This window comes from Ananas comosus, linkage group 23 (assembly GCF_001540865.1).
Source record: "Ananas comosus cultivar F153 linkage group 23, ASM154086v1, whole genome shotgun sequence".
NCBI lineage: Eukaryota > Viridiplantae > Streptophyta > Magnoliopsida > Poales > Bromeliaceae > Ananas > Ananas comosus.
This window is the reverse complement of record NC_033643.1, coordinates 2585562-2604942: the sequence shown is the minus strand read 5'-3', so window position 1 is coordinate 2604942 and position 19381 is coordinate 2585562. Positions and strand designations below refer to the sequence as shown.

Genomic DNA, 19381 nt, shown 5'->3' with positions numbered 1-19381 from the left:
TGTATATAATTTATAATTTAACGAAATGTTAACGGAGGAGCTGACGAAAAGAAAAAAATAAAATCACAGGTACTAATTAAATTGATATACTTTAAGCTATATTATAACAGTTACACTATATTATTTATGGAGGTAAACTTCAAATATCATCCATGTGGTTTCGCACTTTCTCACTTTACTATCCTATGGTTTAAAGTATATCAATTCAGTATCTTATAGTATTTTTTTTTTTTTTCGTCAGTCCCTTTGTTACCTTTTCGTTAAATCATATACAAAAAATTTCAAATATCCCACCTATAGTTTATCGAATATTCACTTTAGTACCCTTTAGTTTTAACTTTATCACTGATTTAACGAAAAAAATTAATGGAGGTGATAACAAAAAGAAAAAAAAATTAAAACCACATGCTACAAAAGTAATATATATATTTTAAATTATAAAATACTAAAGCGAGAAAATGTGAAACTATAAGGATGATATTTGAAGTTTTTTTATTTATACTCGGTTAATCACCGCTTAAAAATATTGTATCAATCATGTGACGCTCACATTTTTTTATTTTTTTATTTTTTTTTTAGAAAAAAAAAGGGAGTGCACGTCCCAATCAGTTCACTCACCCACCATTTCTTCTCCAACGCTGGTCTCCGGGGAAGTGCCCCAAGTAGTTATTTATCTTGGGATTGCATCACTCACCGTCCAAATAATCAACGGGGAGGAGATAGATAGATAGATAGATAGATAGATTGATGGATCCCCCGTCCTGCTGCCACGTGGTCGCCGTCCCGTACCCGGGGCGTGGCCACATCAACGCCATGCTCAACCTCTCCCGCCTCCTCCTCACCTCCCCCTCCTCCTCCCGCATCCTCGTCACCCTCGTCCTCACCGAGGAGTGGCGCGCCCTTCTCTTTTCCGACTCCGACTCCGCCCGACACTCTCAGCCTCAGCTCCCGGTGGGGCTTTGCATCGCCACCATCCCCAACGTCATCCCCTCCGAGCGCGGCCGCGCCGCCGACTTCGACGGCTTCATCGAGGCCGTCTACACGAAGATGGACTCCCCCGTCGCCGACCTCCTCGACCGCCTCGACCCCCCCCCAGCCGCCGTCCTCGCCGACACCTACCTCCCTTGGGCCGTCCCGCTCGCCGCCCGCCGCCGCATCCCCCTCTGCTCCCTCTTCCCCATGGCTGCCACCTTCTTCGCCCTCCTCGCCCACCTCCGCCGCCTCCCCACCCCCACAACAACAACGACGACCACAATAGGTGCGTGTCCGTGCTTGTGTGCTTGTGTGACGGGTCATCAGCAAACTATTTTATTTATAAAAAAAAAAAANGCCCACCAGCAAACTATTCTATTTGTGAAAAATAAAAAAATATATATTTAAATATTAAAATAGGATAGACTTCAGATGCCACCCTTATAGTTTCGCACTTTTTTATTTTAGTATCATGTGATTTAAAGTGTATCACGTTAGTATTCTATGGTTTCATTTTATCTTTTCCTCAAATTTTCTGTTAATATTTTATTAAATTATATATAAAAAACATCAGATACGCCACCTAGATTTATCAAATGTTCAATTTAGTACCTTTTGGTTTTAACTTTATCACTGAGTTAATGAAAAAAATTAGTAAAATTAATAATAAAAAGATTAAAAAAAAATAACAGGGTACTAAATTGATACACTTTAAATCATAGGATAGTAAAGTAAAAAATTATGAAACCATAGGGGTGGTATTTGAAATATTTTTATAAAAATATTTAAAATATTATTTTTTAACAGTTTAAGCTTTTAGATTATTTAGATTATAACAGTTATTTCACATAGAAATTCTTAGTTTGAGTCACATCAAGTTTCTAATATATTAATTTTCTCTCATTTAATTCAAAGCCTAAGCCTATTNAAAAAAAATGGCATTTTAATAAAAATGCTATGTCTACATTCTATTCTTAGACTAGACTGTAGTTTTGTGACTTCTTTAATTTAAGAATCTTTTTTTTTTTTTTTTACAAAGCTTCTACTTTTACTTTTTTTTTTACAACAACCAAAAAAATTATTAAATCTTTACAATCATTTCTTTTATAGTGTTTAATTTATAAAAAAAAAAAAGTACTTTATGAAATATTTGTTTGATTGCAAAAAAATATATATTTATTTGATGCGATGGAGAAAAAAAATAAAAGAAAAAAATTTTAGGTTGTTCAAGTTTTCATTATCGTTGAAAATAAATAAAAAACGAAAACGCTCTATTTTTTAAATATGTAAAATAATTTTTAGTATATTTTATATCTGACGGAACACATTCTAAAAGGCTAGTAATTATTTTTTGATTGCAGACTTATTATTATTATTTTTTATTAAAATGAGATATGTAGTAAAATAGAGACTTTTAATATATTTTACTTTTATCTTTTTATTAAAATTACAATCTTTAAAAGTGAGAGGCACACAAACTTCATAAATTAATTTGTTAGTGCTCCTACGATCACACGTCACAGGTCACAATATTGATTTTTTTTTTTTCAATGTTTTAGTAAAATATTAGATAAAAAAAATTTATTTTTTGAATTTTTCCGGAGAAATTTTGTTTCTTTGCCAAACTTCTCGTCGAACGAGACTAGTTTGTACTTGTTTGACCCGTAATTAGTGTTTGACTGGATGCACGTGCGAGGCACGTGCTACTGAACCTGTCACGTGAGACCCTGTCATTGCACGTGCAAGTCCGAATCCCGGGACCACGGATTGCGCACGCGGGGTTTGTCCCATCATTATGTGTGAAAACATTGCGTGCGCCTGGTGTATGCGTACACCTCATGCGTGCGCCTGGTGTATGCGTATTAAATATTTGATGATTAGGTGTGGGGCCGGCATGGCCCACATTAGTCGGGCCCGGTCCGGCCCGGATCATTATCACATCCGGACCGGGCCGTGGCCGGCCAGAGCTAACCAGTTCCCGGCCCAGCACAGCACTCTGGCCCGGAAGTCACGGGCCGTGCTCCGGGCCGACCCTTTAATTTTTTAAGAACATGTAAATTTAAAAAATAATAATAAATAAATTATTTTTTATTTAAATTAGTATTTTGATTAAAAAAATAAATTTTTTATTTTGAAAAAAAACATATAAATTTTTATTATTATTTAAAAAAAAATTAAGCTTTCGGTCCAATCGACCAAAATTTTTTGGCCTTGGGCCTTGGGATCCGGGCCGTGCTGGCCCGGCTGGCACGGCCCAAGCGAGCCGTGCCATGCCCGGCCGCCCGCCTCTCTTCGGCTTGTTCGGACCGTGCCGTGCCAGGGCGTCGTGCCTGAGACGGAACGGCCCAGCACTGCCTGAAAGCTCAGGCCGGGCCGGGCCGGCACGGCTGCTACAGCAGCTGTACCTGTTGGAGCCCGACCCGAAGCCGTGCCGTGGACCGCCCCGCCCGTTTTACACCCCTAATTAGGTGTTTGGTTACTCAAAGGAAGCGTTAAAAAATATATTTTTTTTAAATTAAAAGAAAAATCTTTTCATGAAACACAGCCTTTTTGTTTCACACCAATAAAATTTCAGAAAAACTGACCATCCCTAGCGCAAGTGGCAAAAGGGTTCGATGGTTGTTACCCGAGACCCAAGTTCGAATCCTAGTTGATTCACGTTTCCAGCTAAGTTTATTTATAAATGAAATAAACGAAGCGGGTAGCATGCTATCTTTCTCTCAAAAAAAATAAAAGATAAAATAAAATAAAATTTCAGAAAACAAAACACTACATTTTCATGAAGTTTAGCGAAAAAATTTCAGAAAACTATTTTTTTTTAAAATCAAATAATTGAAAATACTTTTCAAGCTGAAAAATTATTTAAACAATATTGTTGTGCTGGCAAATTTATGATAGAACTCTTAAAGTGCGTGTATAAACAACTTATTTATATCAGTGCTCAAAATGTGATTTTGGGTACATAGGCCTTTCAAATATTCTACAGTACACATAATGAATTAGATTTTGATTTTAAGGCCTTTGTTGTAATGTTTAAAAAAGTGGGGTGTGGTGGTGGAAGCAATAATTTCGCATGCGTTAAGACACATAAAAGTGCTTAGTGGGAAAATGTTTTGCTCACGTACGAAGTTCTCCAATATGTTACTCATGCTAATGTCGTAGTTTTTAATTACTTGTCTTGTTTGTTATAATTATTATTTGTCTTATGAACTAAACAATTCATTTCGTGAATTGTATTAAGCAATTCGATCCGATTTCGGTTCCTGAATACGTTAACTATACAATTTGTAAGTTTTCGCTGCTCTCTAATTCCAACAGCATTCATGTCAGTAAAATGTTGCAAAATGTGTAAATGGGTGTAACCTTAGTACCGTTTAGGTTTGTGGCGACTAAATTTTAGTCCCTTTTGTTCATATTTCTTGTTCTTTTTTTTTTTTTACTATCTGAAGCATAATACATACAATATGCAGCCACATGATTGATTGAATCTCTTGTTCTTTATCAATTTTTTTAAAAAATTTTCTGCAGAAATTGATGACCAATCTTTGGAGCAATACATACCTGGTCTGACATCAATGAGATTGAGTGATGTCAGACACATGTTTTCCTATGGAACACTGGAACGTGCCTTCGAGGCGATCTCGTCGTCGCGGAAAGCTCAATGTCTCCTCTTCACCTCCTTCTATGAGATTGAATCAAAGGTGATTGATCTACTAAGAGAAGAGCTCCAATATCCTATCTTCGCAATCGGTCCCTGCATTCCTTACATGTTGCTCGATCGAGAATCTAAAGATAATGCCGCATCGCAAAACGGTTGTGCTACTGCAAACTACTTCACGTGGTTGGACTCTCAACCTGAAAGCGCCATACTTTATGTATCACTCGGTAGCTTCCTCTCGGTGTCGACATCTCAACTTGATGAGCTTGCACTGGGCCTGGTTGCTAGCAAGATCAAATTCTTGTGGGTCGCGCGAGACGACTCTCCTCGGATCCAAGAAACGGTTGGAGACGCAGGTCTAGTCGTGCCCTGGTGTGAGCAGTTGAAGGTTCTGAATCATCCTTCTGTTGGCGGCTTTTTGACTCATTGTGGATGGAACTCGACCCTCGAGGCATTGTTTATGGGGGTTCCGACGATCACGCTTCCTATATCTTGGGATCAACTGCCCGACAGCCGACTTATGGTGAGTGAGTGGAAAGTAGGACTGAGTTTGACGGAGAAGACGGGGGAGGACGGTGTCATTCCGAGAGAAGAGATCGCGACGGTGGTGAGGAGGTTGATGGATTTGGATGGAAACGAAGGGAACGAACTGAGGAACAATGCTCTCAGGCTAAAGGAGGCTTCTCGGAGAGCGATTGAAGAGGGCGGTTCTTCGTTTAATAGCCTCGAGTCTTTCGTCGAAGGGCTTCTACACAAGCATGATTGGACGAAAGTGCCGGTCAGCGACGGTCTAATGGAAGAAGAACACACAGGCAATGGATGCTGAAGCCCAGGAACTGATTCTGCTAATAAGATGATAGGTGGATTGTGTTGCTCAAGTTGCCAACTTATGCAGCAGTGCCTTTTACTTTTGTTCTTCTTCACTCTACTGTTTCAATCGGCGTAACATTGTTGTTCTGTTATATTGAAATTACGCCGAAACACTTCAATTTAATAAACTTGAGATGCTCTATTTTGTAAGAACCTAACATTTTGTATGTTGGTTGGTTGCAAAAGAGTTGGATACTTTTACAATATGTAAGAACCTAAGATTTGATCTTCTTTCAAAAACACACCCAGAAGAATCCTCAATACAGTAAGAAAAATCAAAATCCTCTTAAAAGCTTAAATCTACACACTAAATTTTGGGAGAGAGAATTATACAAATAGCAATTGTATCAATAGATTCATCAGATACATGGACGCAAATCAAATCGACAATTCGATAAATTGTAAAATGTACTGGGTAGAGTGTGCACCCTCAGAAACAGAACAAATTGAACTGGGGGATACACCATACTCCTGGGAATAGAGTATGCACACCTGGGAAACAGAACAACACACACACACATCCTTAATTCCTATCATCACTGAGATGATTGATTCTCTTGTAGACTCGAAAGCATGACGAAACAAACAAAATAACGAATTATCAAAGTCTTGCGAAACCACAACAGAAGAACAGAAAACAACCCACGATCACTCGATCGATTTCTTCAACTCCTCCATCGTTTTCGTCGCCGCAGGCTGCAGAGCCACGGCTGCGAATTGCTCGTGGGAGTACTTCTTGTACACGACCTTTTGTTTGCTCTCCGTTGCGGTTGCGTGTGCGTTCACCAGGATCTTACTACAGTCCCTGCAGGCATGCACAAAACCAATGATTTTATAAATCTTAGTACATACAGTCCCTGCAGGTATGCAGCACAAAACCAATGATGAATGATTACAGCATGAATTGCAATTAGAATAAAGGAAAGATGCATACAACAACTGCTGCTCGGAGAAGCCAGTATGGCGCTTCAGCGTCTTGGTCCAGAAAGGGTCCTTCTTCAGCGTGCAGCGGGCCGCGTAGACTGCGGAAGCAGCGAACATCGATGGACAATACATGATCATTGGGTATTGCACCAAGCCCAGTTCGGCGAAGAAGAAGACCATATGCTCCATCTGCATTTGAACCATGAATTGAAAACTCAAAAGAGATTTCAAAATTGAAATCTGGAGCAAACTTTCAGGGATAAATTTTTACAGTCCTCACCTCCTTATCACTGGCAGCAGCCTTCAGAAATCTCACGAGAAACACATACGGCGTCGGAACGGTCAAGTTCCATTCCAGCTTGTTCAGAATTGTTTTCTCCATCCCCAGTATCTGCTCCCTGGTATATGCCCTATCTGATATGCAAATGAAATCATTGACCTGCATCAAATACACAAATTAATCAAATTCATCACAAATTTGAATGCATATAGATACATCGGTCCGGAAAAGACGAAGATACTATATTTGTTTCTCTACCTCGGGAGCCCATATTTCCTCGTACTTGCAAGCGATAAGCATGGCACCGACACCCACAAGCTGCAACTCCCTCCTCGGCACCATCTCCATCGAGAGATACCGATCGATAACATAAAACGTGAGGTACAGGGTCTCGGGCATGAGTTCGAACTTATGGTGCACTTCGATTATCCAGTCGGCGAGGATGGCCCTCATCTTGGCATTGATCTCTACCTGAGAGTCTATGTAGTCGTGGGGTCGGCTCTCATGCTGCATCACAAATGAGAGATTAAGATACAAGAGTATATATATAAACGTATGAAAGCAGTAATTCGCGAAAAAATTCGAACCTCAGCGAGTTTGTAGAACTTGTAGATATCCTCGACGTAATCCACAACAGCCAACTGGTCATCGGCATCAGACGCATCGATGTCTTGTACCAACTCTTTCGGTTTCCCAGTTAACCCGCAAGCATCCTTACATTAACACCGACGAAAAGATGAGTTCTTGTCACAATAAGAAACCACAATGAGAAATTCTCTAGCTGTGAAAGCTAGAATAGAGCTAGCACCTTGCTGCGCGCGGTGAGTACAGAAGTGAAAGTGTGGACTTTCTTTCGAGAAGGTTTGCCGCGAGAACCGACATTAGCTGCTACTGCTGCTGCTGCTGTTGTCGTCGTAGTCGACACCTGCTTCGTCGCCTCTTTCTTGTCATCGCTGATCTCGATAACGTTTTCGGGCTTAGGCTTAACAGTGGGAGCCTTCTTGTTGGCCGGTTTCGCGCCACCTTTTCCTACTGCTCCATCGGCGGGAACAGCTACAGGCTTCTGCACACAATGTCGATGGTTTTAGTAAAATGATTGATATCTAGAAGTGCTTCTCTGCGAAGCAGCAGATCGTCTGCACACCTTTGTGACAGCAGCGACAGCTTGCGCATGTGCCAACAGTTGAGCACCAAAGCTTCTGCAAGAAACCAATGTAACATAAGATTATCTGAATCTAAAGTAGGCATAAGATAATAGATAATCGTAAGAGATCGCGAGGAAAATGAGGACCCACCGAGTAATGGGGCGATTGATCTGCGCCTGCGGCTTCCTAAAAGAGAGAACAAGGCAAAAGATTAAGGAAGAAATGTAGTGTTGGATCTTCGCGGTTTTAGGTCCAAATTGAGATTGAGGTGACAATACTCACCCTTCAGCACCGCGGACGTTAACCAGATTACCGATGTCTTCGAGCGCTCTCCGGTTCTTCGCATCTGCCCCTGCCGCGGCCTTCTGCTTCCCTGTCGGAACCAACCCCCCTGATCGAAGAACAAGTCGGATTCGAATTAGCCTCTGGGATTGCGCACCCAAACGATCGAAAGAATAAAGCAAGAAAAAGAAAATCCAAAAGGAAAAAATGGAAAAGAGAGTACTAACAAGAAAAACTCATCGAATAGAAGTTGGTGCCGCGCGAAAATAACGAAGAGAATAAGGCAAAAGAAATAAAATTGTAAAACAAGATCTATTCGCTGCAAAAACTATCCTCAATTGTCCAAAGAAGAAGAAGAAGTTTGCAATGCTGCAAAGAGAAATCGAAAGAAAGAAACACAAAACAACATCACATTAGGACCTTAATTATAAGACACCTCAAGAAGCAAATTAAAGAAATGGGTCTTCATCCAAAAAGCAATCTTTGAACCTTTCTAATTTCTTACCCTTTTTTTTTTATTGGAAACCAATGAGAAATCCAAGATGAACCCATTAGAACGAAATCAAGAGGACAAAAACAAATCAAAAGAAAGAGCCATGAAACAAGGCACGATTAAAACCTCACAAAACCCTCAAGGAGCCAATTAAAGAAATGGGTGCTCATCAAAATCCAATCTTTCTCAATCCTTACCTGTTTTATTTTTGCTAGGAAACTATTGAGACACACGAGAGGAACCCAATAGAAGCAAACGAGCGAAATCAAGAGAACAAATACAAATCAAAAGAAAGAGCCGTGTAACCTCTCGGTTGCAGCGGAGCGACTGCGTTGTGATGCTTTGAGGCCATTCCTCCTCCTCCTCCTCTTTCTCCTCCTTTTACTTCTTGTTCCTGGCTCTGCTGCCCAAAGAAGATGCTCGAGAGCACCGACGAGAAGAAAGAATGGAGGCGCTGAGCCGCCCCCGACTCCCCTTCGCCTTCGACGCCGGGATTTGCAGCCACCGTTGTGGCTTCAGCTGTTGAGAGAAGCAGAAGCAGAAGCAGCAGCCCCTTCTCCTCTCTTTCCTCTCTCTCTCTCTCTCTCTCTCTCTCTCTCTCCTCTCTCCTGTGTGGATTCTTCGCTAGCTTTGGATTTGTGGGTCTCGTGCATAAATGGAGGGGTTTGGTTTCCTTTTGTGTTGGCGAGGGGGGCCTCCAACGGTCTAATTGGCTTTTGAAAGCTACAACGGTCGGATGGCCTGAGATCCAACGGCTAGGATCGTGCCGTGTAGAGGGGTGTTTCAAAAACTAGCCGTTGGGGGAGTTAAAAAGGGTGAGATTATTTTATTATTGAAGTGTTTGAATAAATTTAATATTAAGTGCCATTCACATTTAATTTGTCCTTTAAAGACAAAATGATTTTTTTAGGTTAATGTGTGTTTTAGGACTAAAAATGTAATTTAGCCATAACAAAAGAAATGCATTAATTCACAAAATAAAGCCAATTTCGGGTTTTATTTAAAATAAATTTTAATGATGTGCATAACCCCTTGAACATTAGCACAAATATAAATCATCATTTGAATTTTAAAAATTCAAAAAAACCTAGTAAGTATTGAAAATATGAGAATTCAGTTTAACCCAAAGCAAAATAATTGAAATTAAAGAATGGCAAATCACATAGCTCGCCGATACATTTAAGTTAAAAAATGGTCTTATTTAATTTAATTTTATTAAACACAAATTCTAGTAAAGAGTTTATAACTTTTTTTTCTTGTAAATTTTCTTTATTTGAAACAAAATAAAAAGAAAGAAATAACATCAAATACCAAACGAGGCCTATATTTATAATTTTATTTAAGAACAAGTACGAGATGTTCCCAAACTTTTCAACAAATTGCAATCTAGACCCTGACATTCACTTAAACATGCTACTTCATCTACCAACTTTCTTGCACTAAAACTACAACAAATTCCATCCACATCAGCAAATTATTGAGTTAATGAAATCACAAAAAAAATGAAAAAAAAAACATTAACTAGTATATTCGATCGATAATCATCATTTAAAATAATGCCTTAGATCAGTGCATCTGTTATTCAAGCATCTCCATGCTTTAATTCGCGCAAACAAAATGTTTGCACAGATAGAGGAAATAAAAATTGGAAGATCCCTAAAGCAGTACATATTATTTATGTTCATTATTTAGCACAAAGGAAAATCACATNCTCTCTCTCTCTCTCTCTCTCTCTTTCTCTCTCCTGTGTGGATTCTTCGCTAGCTTTGGATTTGTGGGTCTCGTGCATAAATGGAGGGGTTTGGTTTCCTTTTGTGTTGGCGAGGGGGGCCTCCAACGGTCTAATTGGCTTTTGAAAGCCCCAACGGTCGGGTGGGCTGTGATCCAACGGCTAGGATCGTGCCGTGTAGAGGGGTGTTTCAAAAACTAGCCGTTGGGGGAGTTAAAAAGGGTGAGATTATTTTATTATTGAAGTGTTTGAATAAATTTAATATTAAGTGCCATTCACATTTAATTTGTCCTTTAAAGACAAAATGATTTTTTTAGGTTAATGTGTGTTTTAGGACTAAAAATGTAATTTAGCCATAACAAAAGAAACGCATTAATTCACAAAATAAAGCCAATTTCGGGTTTTATTTAAAATAAATTTTAATGATGTGCATAACCCCTTGAACATTAGCACAAATATAAATCATCATTTGAATTTTAAAAATTCAAAAAAAACTAGTAAGTATTGAAAATATGAGAATTTAGTTTAACCCAAAGCAAAATGATTGAAATTAAAGAATGACAAATCACATAGCTCGCCGATTCATTTAAGTTAAAAAATGGTCTTATTTAATTTAATTTTGTTAAACACAAATTCTAGTAAAGAGTTTATAACTTTTTTTTCTTGTAAATTTTTTTATTTGAAACAAAATAAAAGAAAGAAATAACATCAAATACCAAACCCCAAACTTTTCAACAAATAAGAAAGAAATAACATCAAATACCAAACCCCAAACTTTTCAACAAATTGCAATCTAGACCTGACATTCACTTAAACATGCTACTTCATCTACCAACTTTCTTGCACTAAAACTACAACAAATTCCATCCACATCAGCAAATTATTGAGTTAATGAAATCACAAAAAAATGAAAAAAAAAAAAACATTAACTAGTATATTCGATCGATAATCATCATTTAAAATAATGCCTTAGATCAGTGCATCTGTTATTCAAGCATCTCCATGCTTTAATTCGCGCAAACAAAATGTTTGCATAGATAGAGGAAATAAAAATTGGAAGATCCCTAAAGCAGTACATATTATTTATGTTCATTATTTAGCACAAAGGAAAATCACATCTAGCAATATGGTAGCACTCTTAAGTTCTTTGTTGATTACACAATGGTATTAAGGAAAAGAAAATATAGTGCACAAGAAAAAGAAAATCTATATATAAGGGCTTGCGAATGAACAAACCGGTTACAACCAAATTATAAGGCAAGTAAAAAGATGCCCTGGTACTAAACACAATCAGAAAAAAAAAAAAAAAAAAAAAAAAAAAAAGATTTAAAAAAAACTCAAAACTCAAATCTGCTTTTTTTGTTTTACCTATAGCAATCAGCAAATACACAATTCAAAAGCAGCCTCAATATACAATACATTAGTATAGAAGTGCAACAGATTAGTTTATCAGGTCCCAGCTGGAGCTTGATCATCCGGCCCCAAAAGCAAAACCTGCCAAAGTTGCAGAAACAAACTTAAGAAACCGAAACACTCCAAAGCAAATGACCACTTAAACAGATTCAAAAAATCAGATGACTTGAAACATGGAAAGTGCCTGTTTTGATGTGGCTAGGTGTTCAGTAAATAGGAAGTTTAAGAGGTTTTACTACGGCGGGAAACTGCGGTAAACTTCTAGTCTCCAAAAGCAAAGCTTCCAATTTGAAGATTCTGACATATTTAAATGGAGCTAGTAGGAGGATTAAAATAAACAAGATATTGGAGCTTCCTTGAACATCTCTCCTCAAACAATGCTCCTCCAGAAATTTCCCTTACAGACTACTGCGTGACCACAGTCGCCAAACTTGGAGATAGTACTTTAAGCCAATAATAGCAAAAGCAGGGTTTTTTTTTCCACTTTTTTTCTCAAAAACCTCTAATCCCCACGCTCGAAGGAATCGCTGTAGGTTCATGTCTAGGCAGTGGGAACTTAGTAGGTGGCTCAGCTCGAGGGAATAGAAAAAAAGAGATGACTCGGTGATCAATAAAAACTGAAACTTACATTGCAATCAGAAGCGAACTTGCGAGCGAGCATAATTGCGGCATTCCTTTCTCTCTCTGTTTCAAAAGCTAAGGTGAAGAACAAGCCTTTCTTAGATTGCCAGAACACTGCCTTAGCTGCAGCATTACCACCGCCTCGGACCCCACAGAGCTAGAGATGGCCAGAAAAATAAAAAGAATCAGACACCAACACATGATATGTTTTACTAACTGAAAATCTATGTCTAGCGATTTCACTTAGCAATCACATGTTTGTAAGGCTGATTGGGCCATAATCTACCTTCTGTATCATGTATTCTAACTGCATATTGGATGATTGCATTAAGTGACAAGGATAATTTCCAAAAAATATCATACTCTTTACACTACTGATGTTCAAATATCATTGATATGCAACAATGCTCTTAATTCTAAATTTATTAGGAATGGGTACGTAAATCACAACAAAGACTAATTTGTACAGAATCATAATCTACTAATTTCCGCGCACACCCAGAGCTGTAAAAATCTCTCGCCTGCAATTAGTAGACCTAACTTCCATGTAAAAAACTTAGACAAGAACATTGGACACTTCAATTGGCTGAAGTTATTGAAAATGGATGTATAGAAATAACTACTTCCCTAAAACACATGATTGCTACCTGATTTGCCAATGTGATCTCTTTACTAACAATCAACACGTTATTGATACCCAAATGGTAACAGTAGAGAGAGAGATAGAGAAAGAGAGAGCTTATTGCTGCAAAATAAGTTGAAAAACTGCATCTTCCTCGAATGCATAAAGAATTCACGATTTAATTAGTCGAAGTAAGCACATTGTTCTCATGATTCAAAAACCAGAACAAGCTGTTACCTGCATTGATGCGGAATATGACTCTTTTGCCTTTGTAGACCTCCCTTTACGAAGCTTTATCCTAAGCTTTCCCACATGAAACACATGGACCGAATTCGATGCATAATCTCGACCATTTGCTTGGGTAACTACCACCTAAAAAGAAGCATGAAAGACATATTAGAGGTAAGTACATGCCGAAGGGCATAAAAGATGAAATTTTGAGGAAACTTCCACAATAAAGATTTCATTGAATGACATAAAATAATTAAATGCATTAACAAAACTTCAGATCCTATAATTTACTTAGAAATTAATGGCATTTAGCAAAGATAAGCTGAAAATTAGCTTAAAAGCAGCATAAGTTCATACATTGAATTCACTATCAGACTTCTTAGAGAGTGCCTCCACATAACTTTCCAATCCTGCAGCTGTAGAAAATAAATAGTTAAAAATGGCACCAGATTTTCATGAGTAGATACGACATAGACTGGCGAAAAGCAAGACAAGAATGGTAGCAGAATTCGTGAGAAGTAGATATGTTATTGACTAGATTCACCACTATTAAGACGCAGTTTACACACTATTGAAACATATCAAGCAATTTTTGGTTTGATAAAAATAATAACAATAATAATTTCACCAGTTTTCACCGACATACAATAAGCAAATTTAAAGCTATTTTGATATGGAAATAACTGATAGTTAATGATTAGCTTCACAAATAACAGAATTTACTTTGTTACTGATAAAAGTTTACTTTGTTGTTGATAAATGAAAAGTTGACAAAGCATCACTTCAAAATTGCAAAGTTTCATTAAAGCAAATGAAAGTCAGAAAAAGGAGGAGTGTCAAACCAGGATCTATTGGACTCATTGTCATCAATGTGATCCTTTGATCATTTAAATTCATCTCTGCGTGCAAAATCCTTCCGACATCAAAAGGCTCAGGAGCATAAATTTCTTTTGTTGCTCCTGCATGCAATAAATGTTGTATTTCAAGTCAAGATTAACACATGAAAACAAAAATATTTGTGCAGCAGAATGTTCTTTATTATTAATTGTAGTAATCCATACTAACTAAAGTACTTCTCCAAAGTCTACTTATGCAAGTTTACACTAAGTAGAATGATAGTAGTATTGCAGGATGTGTAGGTATTGCTGTATTACCATGTTTTACTCTAACAACATAAACAGAATCAGAGATCTCTCAAGGGCCAATATGCACGGATATGCATATCATCTGCAGAAAATTACGAATTTCTACACATTTTTTTAAGTCTAAATAATGGGATTCTACCTTTCCAATCACTGATGTCACTTGAAAGAGATAACTGCTAATCTTCCATATGCATCTTCTTATGTGGTCCAAAACTATTATCTTAGATATTTCTTATTAAATTATTCGTAAACGTCGCACATTTGTTCATTTTTACTTTATAGTGCTCTTCTTGATTCTGCATGCTTTAATCTCCAACAATCTACTTTTACTCATCTTACCCTCCTCCAAACTTGGAAAGTTGTCGCACTATCAGTTTGACATCTAAGCAAATTCAACAGCTTCCAATGATGACAAAAACAGCTATTTTATAAAGCTGCTCGAGCTTCAGGCAGGAAATTCGTGCAAAAGTACACTCAAACAATCAAAATAACCAACTAACATACAGCAACTGATAGTAGAGAACATGATACAACAAGATTAATAGCTCAATGAAAGAAACATTGAACCAATCTACCTGAGATTATTTCTTTCCTGCTTCCTTCAGCATTTACACGGTACCACTGAATTGAATAATTTAAGATTCCTGGTGCACTATCACTTCGACATACAATGCGTAAGCATGAGCCTAGACTTTCAGAACCTTCAAGCTCATAGAGATGAGGGCCTTCATCCTCAAGTTTTTTGATCATTGCAAGCTGGAGATAGGAGATCCAATTACCATAATTGAAAAATCATATATGCAGTTACAATTAACATAATTGAACTTTAGTGTAACACACCCCTGCATAGGAGTGTAAAAAGTATAATAAGCTGAGCCAAGCTCAAGATCAGCTCGTATCAGCTCAGTGATCCTCAGACATCTACTTGCCAAAGATAGCAGGAGCATGAATACTCGTAGAATAGCGATACAGGTGATCTTCTCAAACATGAAATCAGTTTAGAAGAATTGTAATTGATGCACCTGAATACATGGGCTATTATACAAGCAAAACACACAAAATGCTTTTTGAACATCCAAAAGGACATAAAGGTACAAGAGGGGATATGAGCAACTCAAAAATCTATATGAGCAACCAAGAATAGGTAGTTCTTATTCTATTGAGCTAGGAGAGTCACTTTAGCAGACAAAACTGTAAAGTCTGTAATAACAAACCTCTTTCTTTAGTTGAATACAAAGCTGAGTCTTCTCTAAAACAAGCTTCCGCAGTGCTCGAAGTTCATGCTCCATGTCCGTTACCTATAGAAATTATCTCTCATTTTAGCAGCAAATTAGAAATAGATTGAAGTTCAAAAGAGTAAAACAGAAAATTTAATACCTGAAGTTTCAAAACAGTAAAACAGAAAATTTTAATACCTTGAATTTGGAACAAAGAACCAAAAAAAGGTAATATCAAGAAAGAATATCCAGAAGAAAACAAAATAATACAATATGACAACAGAAACGTAGACACCTACCCTGCTTGGCTGGTGCAACATTTTGATTCGTCTAGCCTCTTGAATCTCTTTTCGCAATTCTTCCAATTCCTTCAAGTTTCAAAAGAAAATAACAGACTACTAAGGCATACATACAAGATTCATAACAATACACATGATTGTTTGCATGCACTCATATGTGGTCACATTTGTACATTTTTAAACATTAAATAAAGTACAGTCAGATTATAAACTAGAGACTAGAAGAGTATCTAATATGCAACAATAAACTCCGTGGCGATCAAATTAATCTTTCTCATATTTCTATTTAATATTTCTGTTAGCTAAAATGATTTGGAAATAGGAGTCATTATATTTAGACAATAACTCTGTGAAAGAAAACAGGAGTTTTGTCCTGAATGGCAACTAGAATTTAAAAAAAAAAAAAACAATGGGAGATGGGCGGTGGAAAAGTTTGTATTGAGTGAAGAGAAAATTTATCCAACTTCGTAACCGAAATTTCACCTGATTCTCAGTACTAGTGGTGCTGAGTTCATGTTCCTCCAATGCTTGCTCAACTCTTTTTATCGCTGCCTTGGCTTTTTCAATTTCAGCAAGAGCAATAGCCCTTTCTTCTTCAGCCACCTTCCTAGCATCTTCAGTAGCCTGCAAGAACCAACAGAATGAGAAGCTCACAATTAATTTGTCACTGCATGGACAATACTAAATTTTTTTTTGAGAGAAACAATACTAAATTTACTCGGGCTTATTATTGAGTAGCTGTCCAACAAGGACAACATGAGCTAATAGAATTTTATATCTCCTGGAGTGTCTGAAAATTAAGCAATCCCAACCATTTAAAATTTGAAGAAATACTGTTTTGTTGAGGAAACATTGGTGGGTTGTAATATCTTTATTAACTTGCAGAAAAGGATATATTCGAGTCCATAAGAGAACTACAAACTCAACTAAGAGTATCCTTATCAAAGTCAATAATTGCTCTACCATGAAAGAACAGGAGGCCAGAGAAGTTGTTTATCCCAAACACCTAACTACTCTTACTCCATGTGGGGTTAGCAATTGCTCCATTGGATTAAAAAAGAGATCAGGGTCGTAATTCAGCATTTTTCAACATAGATTGTACTATATAAAGTTGGAAGCAGATAAAGGGACAGGTATTGACACGTTGACTACTAACTTGGTGAGTGCAATCCATTGCTTAATTGCTTTTACCAACCTGCTTAAGAAAATTTGCTAGCTTTTTAACTTCTGCTTTTTCGTGAAGCAACTCTCCTTCTCTTTGGGTCAGTTGAACTGCTAATGCTTCCACCTGCGAAAGAACAACTAATTACACCGACGTAAAGCATAACCAATAACTGCATGAAAGATGTTGAAAATTATGAATATCATTGAAGTTGTAAAACAAACAGCATTGTAGCTAATCTTCCATACATCGCAACTAAAATTTTGTACAGTATCTGGTATAATCCACTGTGATCTTCTATCTTTGGTCATCTTCTTATTTGCTACCATGCACTAAGACACTGATGTACGCTTTGCAGTAGCCTTTGAAGCATAGAAAGAAGATTGAAGAAGAGAATCATGATAGGTTCTTACTCTTCCAAAGTTGACTTCTATATATTGTACATGAAGTTACACTCCAAAAGGATTCTAAATCTCATGATATAACTGCTATATTCGATGAAAACTAGGTGAACAAGAACAATTCATTTACTACTACATATTGAGAAAAACTTGACAAACTATAAAACACATTTATAGAGAAAATTATATGCACGAATTCTAACTATTGATAATTGATTGAAAAAAGTTATCAAAAAGGGAGGGGAGTCAGACCAGTGAGATTGCTTCTTCAGCATCATCTCTATTACGACCAGCCACTCGCCCCCTCAGAGATTCCAAAGTGTCCCTGAGCTTCTTTAAAAGGACTTGCCTATCCAAAGATGCCACTTCTCTCCACTTGGCCTGAAACACCAAGAAACAATTTAGGGCGGCCTCTCTTTTAACTAAAGATGCAAATAGCAAACACACATCACAAGTGGACCGTAAACCTCATTGGAGAGTTTGTTGGCGCCCAACAGACCCTTCTCGAACTTCTCCTTGAGGTCACGAACAGAGAGCCGCTTGTGCTGTTCGAGAAGCTGAGCCGTCTCCCTAGCGACAATCTCCTTAAGAGGGATAACCTCCGAACTCTTTTCCGGCTCAATGATCATATTGTTTGCTCCTATCTTATACTCGGGAAATTGGCCCTTTGCAAAATTAACATCCGACGAGACCATTCGAACCGCCTCCTCCTGCATGGCGTCTCCAGAATCACGGATTACCCTCATCATCGATCTAAGTAACTTAAACCCTGTTATCCATCAACCAAGGAAGCGTGAAATTTACAGAGACAGCAGTCATAGCTACTTTTTATTGATAATCTCATTAAAATTTTTCTGCACCAAAATTAAAAGATACAATTAGAACAAAAGAGGACGGAGTTTCATAGGAATGAGTCCTCCATAAGCTAACTATTGGCAAAAAAAAAAATGAGTCCCTTTTTTTAATAAAAAGGCTAATTATACTTGCTACTAAAGTTCAACACTAAAAGAAATGAAATTTCACTCGTAAAAATTAAACTAAAAAAACAGGAAAATCCTTCCTTTATTTGATTTCACAAACTTATGATCAAGTAGGCATAAAGTAAAATCCTAATATAACCCAACAGTGGTAAACAACAATTTAATCCCTAAAATCTCAAACAAAAAACTCTTTTTCTTAGAGATAATTGGAATTATGAGAATCTAACTCAAAATAGGGACAAATAGCACCAAACAGGTGGGAATATTTACTTATGAACGAATCTTCCTGAGCTACCAATCAAAAAAAGGCCTCTTTTTCATAGAATACTAATCACACCTACTACCAAAGTTCAATCCTAAAAGGCGTAAAAGCCCCAAAATTACTTCTTTTGAGTGATTTCGGAAAATTAATCAACTAGAAATCTATATATATCCCTATACTAAAAGGCAAGAACTTTATCCGCCGCGCTAAATGATAATTAGGAGAAAAGAAAAAGAACAACAAACCTCGTAAATCTCCCCCAAAATCAACATCCAAAGGGGCTTCTTCCGAGGGTTTTGATCCTAATCTCCAAACTTTCCCTTCGATTCCTATATACAGAGTGGGAAAGAGGACGGATTCTCCGAATATGTTTAGCTTTATTTGGATTTAAATTTCCTTTTTGAAGCTTCGATCGCGAGAGGACCGCGCAATCGAAAGCGAGGAGAATAAAAAGAAAATCGAAAAAAAAAAAAAAAATAGGGGGAGGAGAGAAGGGTTTAGAAGGAACTTTCGAAAGAGAGAGAGATACTTTTAAATGCGCTGGGCCCCACACAGTGGTTTTTGGACTCGTTTTAAATATTTAGAATTATCGGGGGCTATTTATTAATTGCCATTATTATTGATTATAATAATAATAGTATAATAATAATAATAATCCCCGTGCCAGTGCCGCTA

The 19381-nt window shown here is 37.4% G+C and overlaps 3 protein-coding genes across 3 annotated transcripts; 1 reads left to right on the top strand and 2 right to left on the bottom strand.

Moving 5' to 3' along the window:
* On the top strand, nucleotides 628–5706 carry LOC109728453 (UDP-glycosyltransferase 87A1-like). Its single transcript, XM_020258871.1, has 2 exons — nucleotides 628–1258; nucleotides 4501–5706. The coding sequence occupies exons 1-2, from the start codon at nucleotides 748–750 to the stop codon at nucleotides 5454–5456; spliced, it is 1467 nt and encodes a 488-aa protein (XP_020114460.1). The 5' UTR covers nucleotides 628–747; the 3' UTR covers nucleotides 5457–5706.
* Nucleotides 5874–10399, bottom strand: LOC109728452 (G2/mitotic-specific cyclin S13-7-like). Its single transcript, XM_020258870.1, has 11 exons — nucleotides 10336–10399; nucleotides 8931–9192; nucleotides 8132–8240; nucleotides 8000–8035; nucleotides 7849–7903; nucleotides 7513–7767; nucleotides 7292–7417; nucleotides 6963–7211; nucleotides 6705–6863; nucleotides 6435–6613; nucleotides 5874–6305 (listed from the first exon to the last, which is right to left on the bottom strand). The coding sequence occupies exons 2-11, from the start codon at nucleotides 8974–8976 to the stop codon at nucleotides 6149–6151; spliced, it is 1371 nt and encodes a 456-aa protein (XP_020114459.1). The 5' UTR covers nucleotides 8977–9192; nucleotides 10336–10399; the 3' UTR covers nucleotides 5874–6148.
* LOC109728280 (stomatal closure-related actin-binding protein 1-like) lies at nucleotides 11494–19197 on the bottom strand. The gene is made up of 13 exons (XM_020258651.1): nucleotides 18952–19197; nucleotides 17932–18233; nucleotides 17717–17845; nucleotides 17097–17189; nucleotides 16385–16525; nucleotides 15902–15970; nucleotides 15600–15683; nucleotides 14961–15141; nucleotides 14083–14199; nucleotides 13598–13656; nucleotides 13247–13381; nucleotides 12395–12544; nucleotides 11494–11847 (listed from the first exon to the last, which is right to left on the bottom strand). The coding sequence occupies exons 2-13, from the start codon at nucleotides 18211–18213 to the stop codon at nucleotides 11803–11805; spliced, it is 1485 nt and encodes a 494-aa protein (XP_020114240.1). The 5' UTR covers nucleotides 18214–18233; nucleotides 18952–19197; the 3' UTR covers nucleotides 11494–11802.

Excerpts from the sequence above, each read along its gene's own strand:
- LOC109728453 (XM_020258871.1), top strand. The coding sequence starts at position 748 with ATGGATCCCCCGTCCTGCTGCCACGTGGTCGCCGTCCCGTACCCGGGG. Across the intron at positions 1,259-4,500 it reads AACAACGACGACCACAATAG|AAATTGATGACCAATCTTTG; the intron begins GTGCGTGTCCGT and ends AATTTTCTGCAG.
- LOC109728452 (XM_020258870.1), bottom strand. The coding sequence starts at position 8,976 with ATGGCCTCAAAGCATCACAACGCAGTCGCTCCGCTGCAACCGAGAG. Across the intron at positions 8,241-8,930 it reads CGCTCCGCTGCAACCGAGAG|GGGGGTTGGTTCCGACAGGG; the intron begins GTTACACGGCTC and ends TTCTTCGATCAG. Across the intron at positions 8,036-8,131 it reads AACGTCCGCGGTGCTGAAGG|GAAGCCGCAGGCGCAGATCA; the intron begins GTGAGTATTGTC and ends TCTCTCTTTTAG.
- LOC109728280 (XM_020258651.1), bottom strand. The coding sequence starts at position 18,213 with ATGATGAGGGTAATCCGTGATTCTGGAGACGCCATGCAGGAGGAGGCG. Across the intron at positions 13,657-14,082 it reads AATGAGTCCAATAGATCCTG|CTGCAGGATTGGAAAGTTAT; the intron begins GTTTGACACTCC and ends TATTTTCTACAG. Across the intron at positions 12,545-13,246 it reads CATATTCCGCATCAATGCAG|CTCTGTGGGGTCCGAGGCGG; the intron begins GTAACAGCTTGT and ends GGCCATCTCTAG.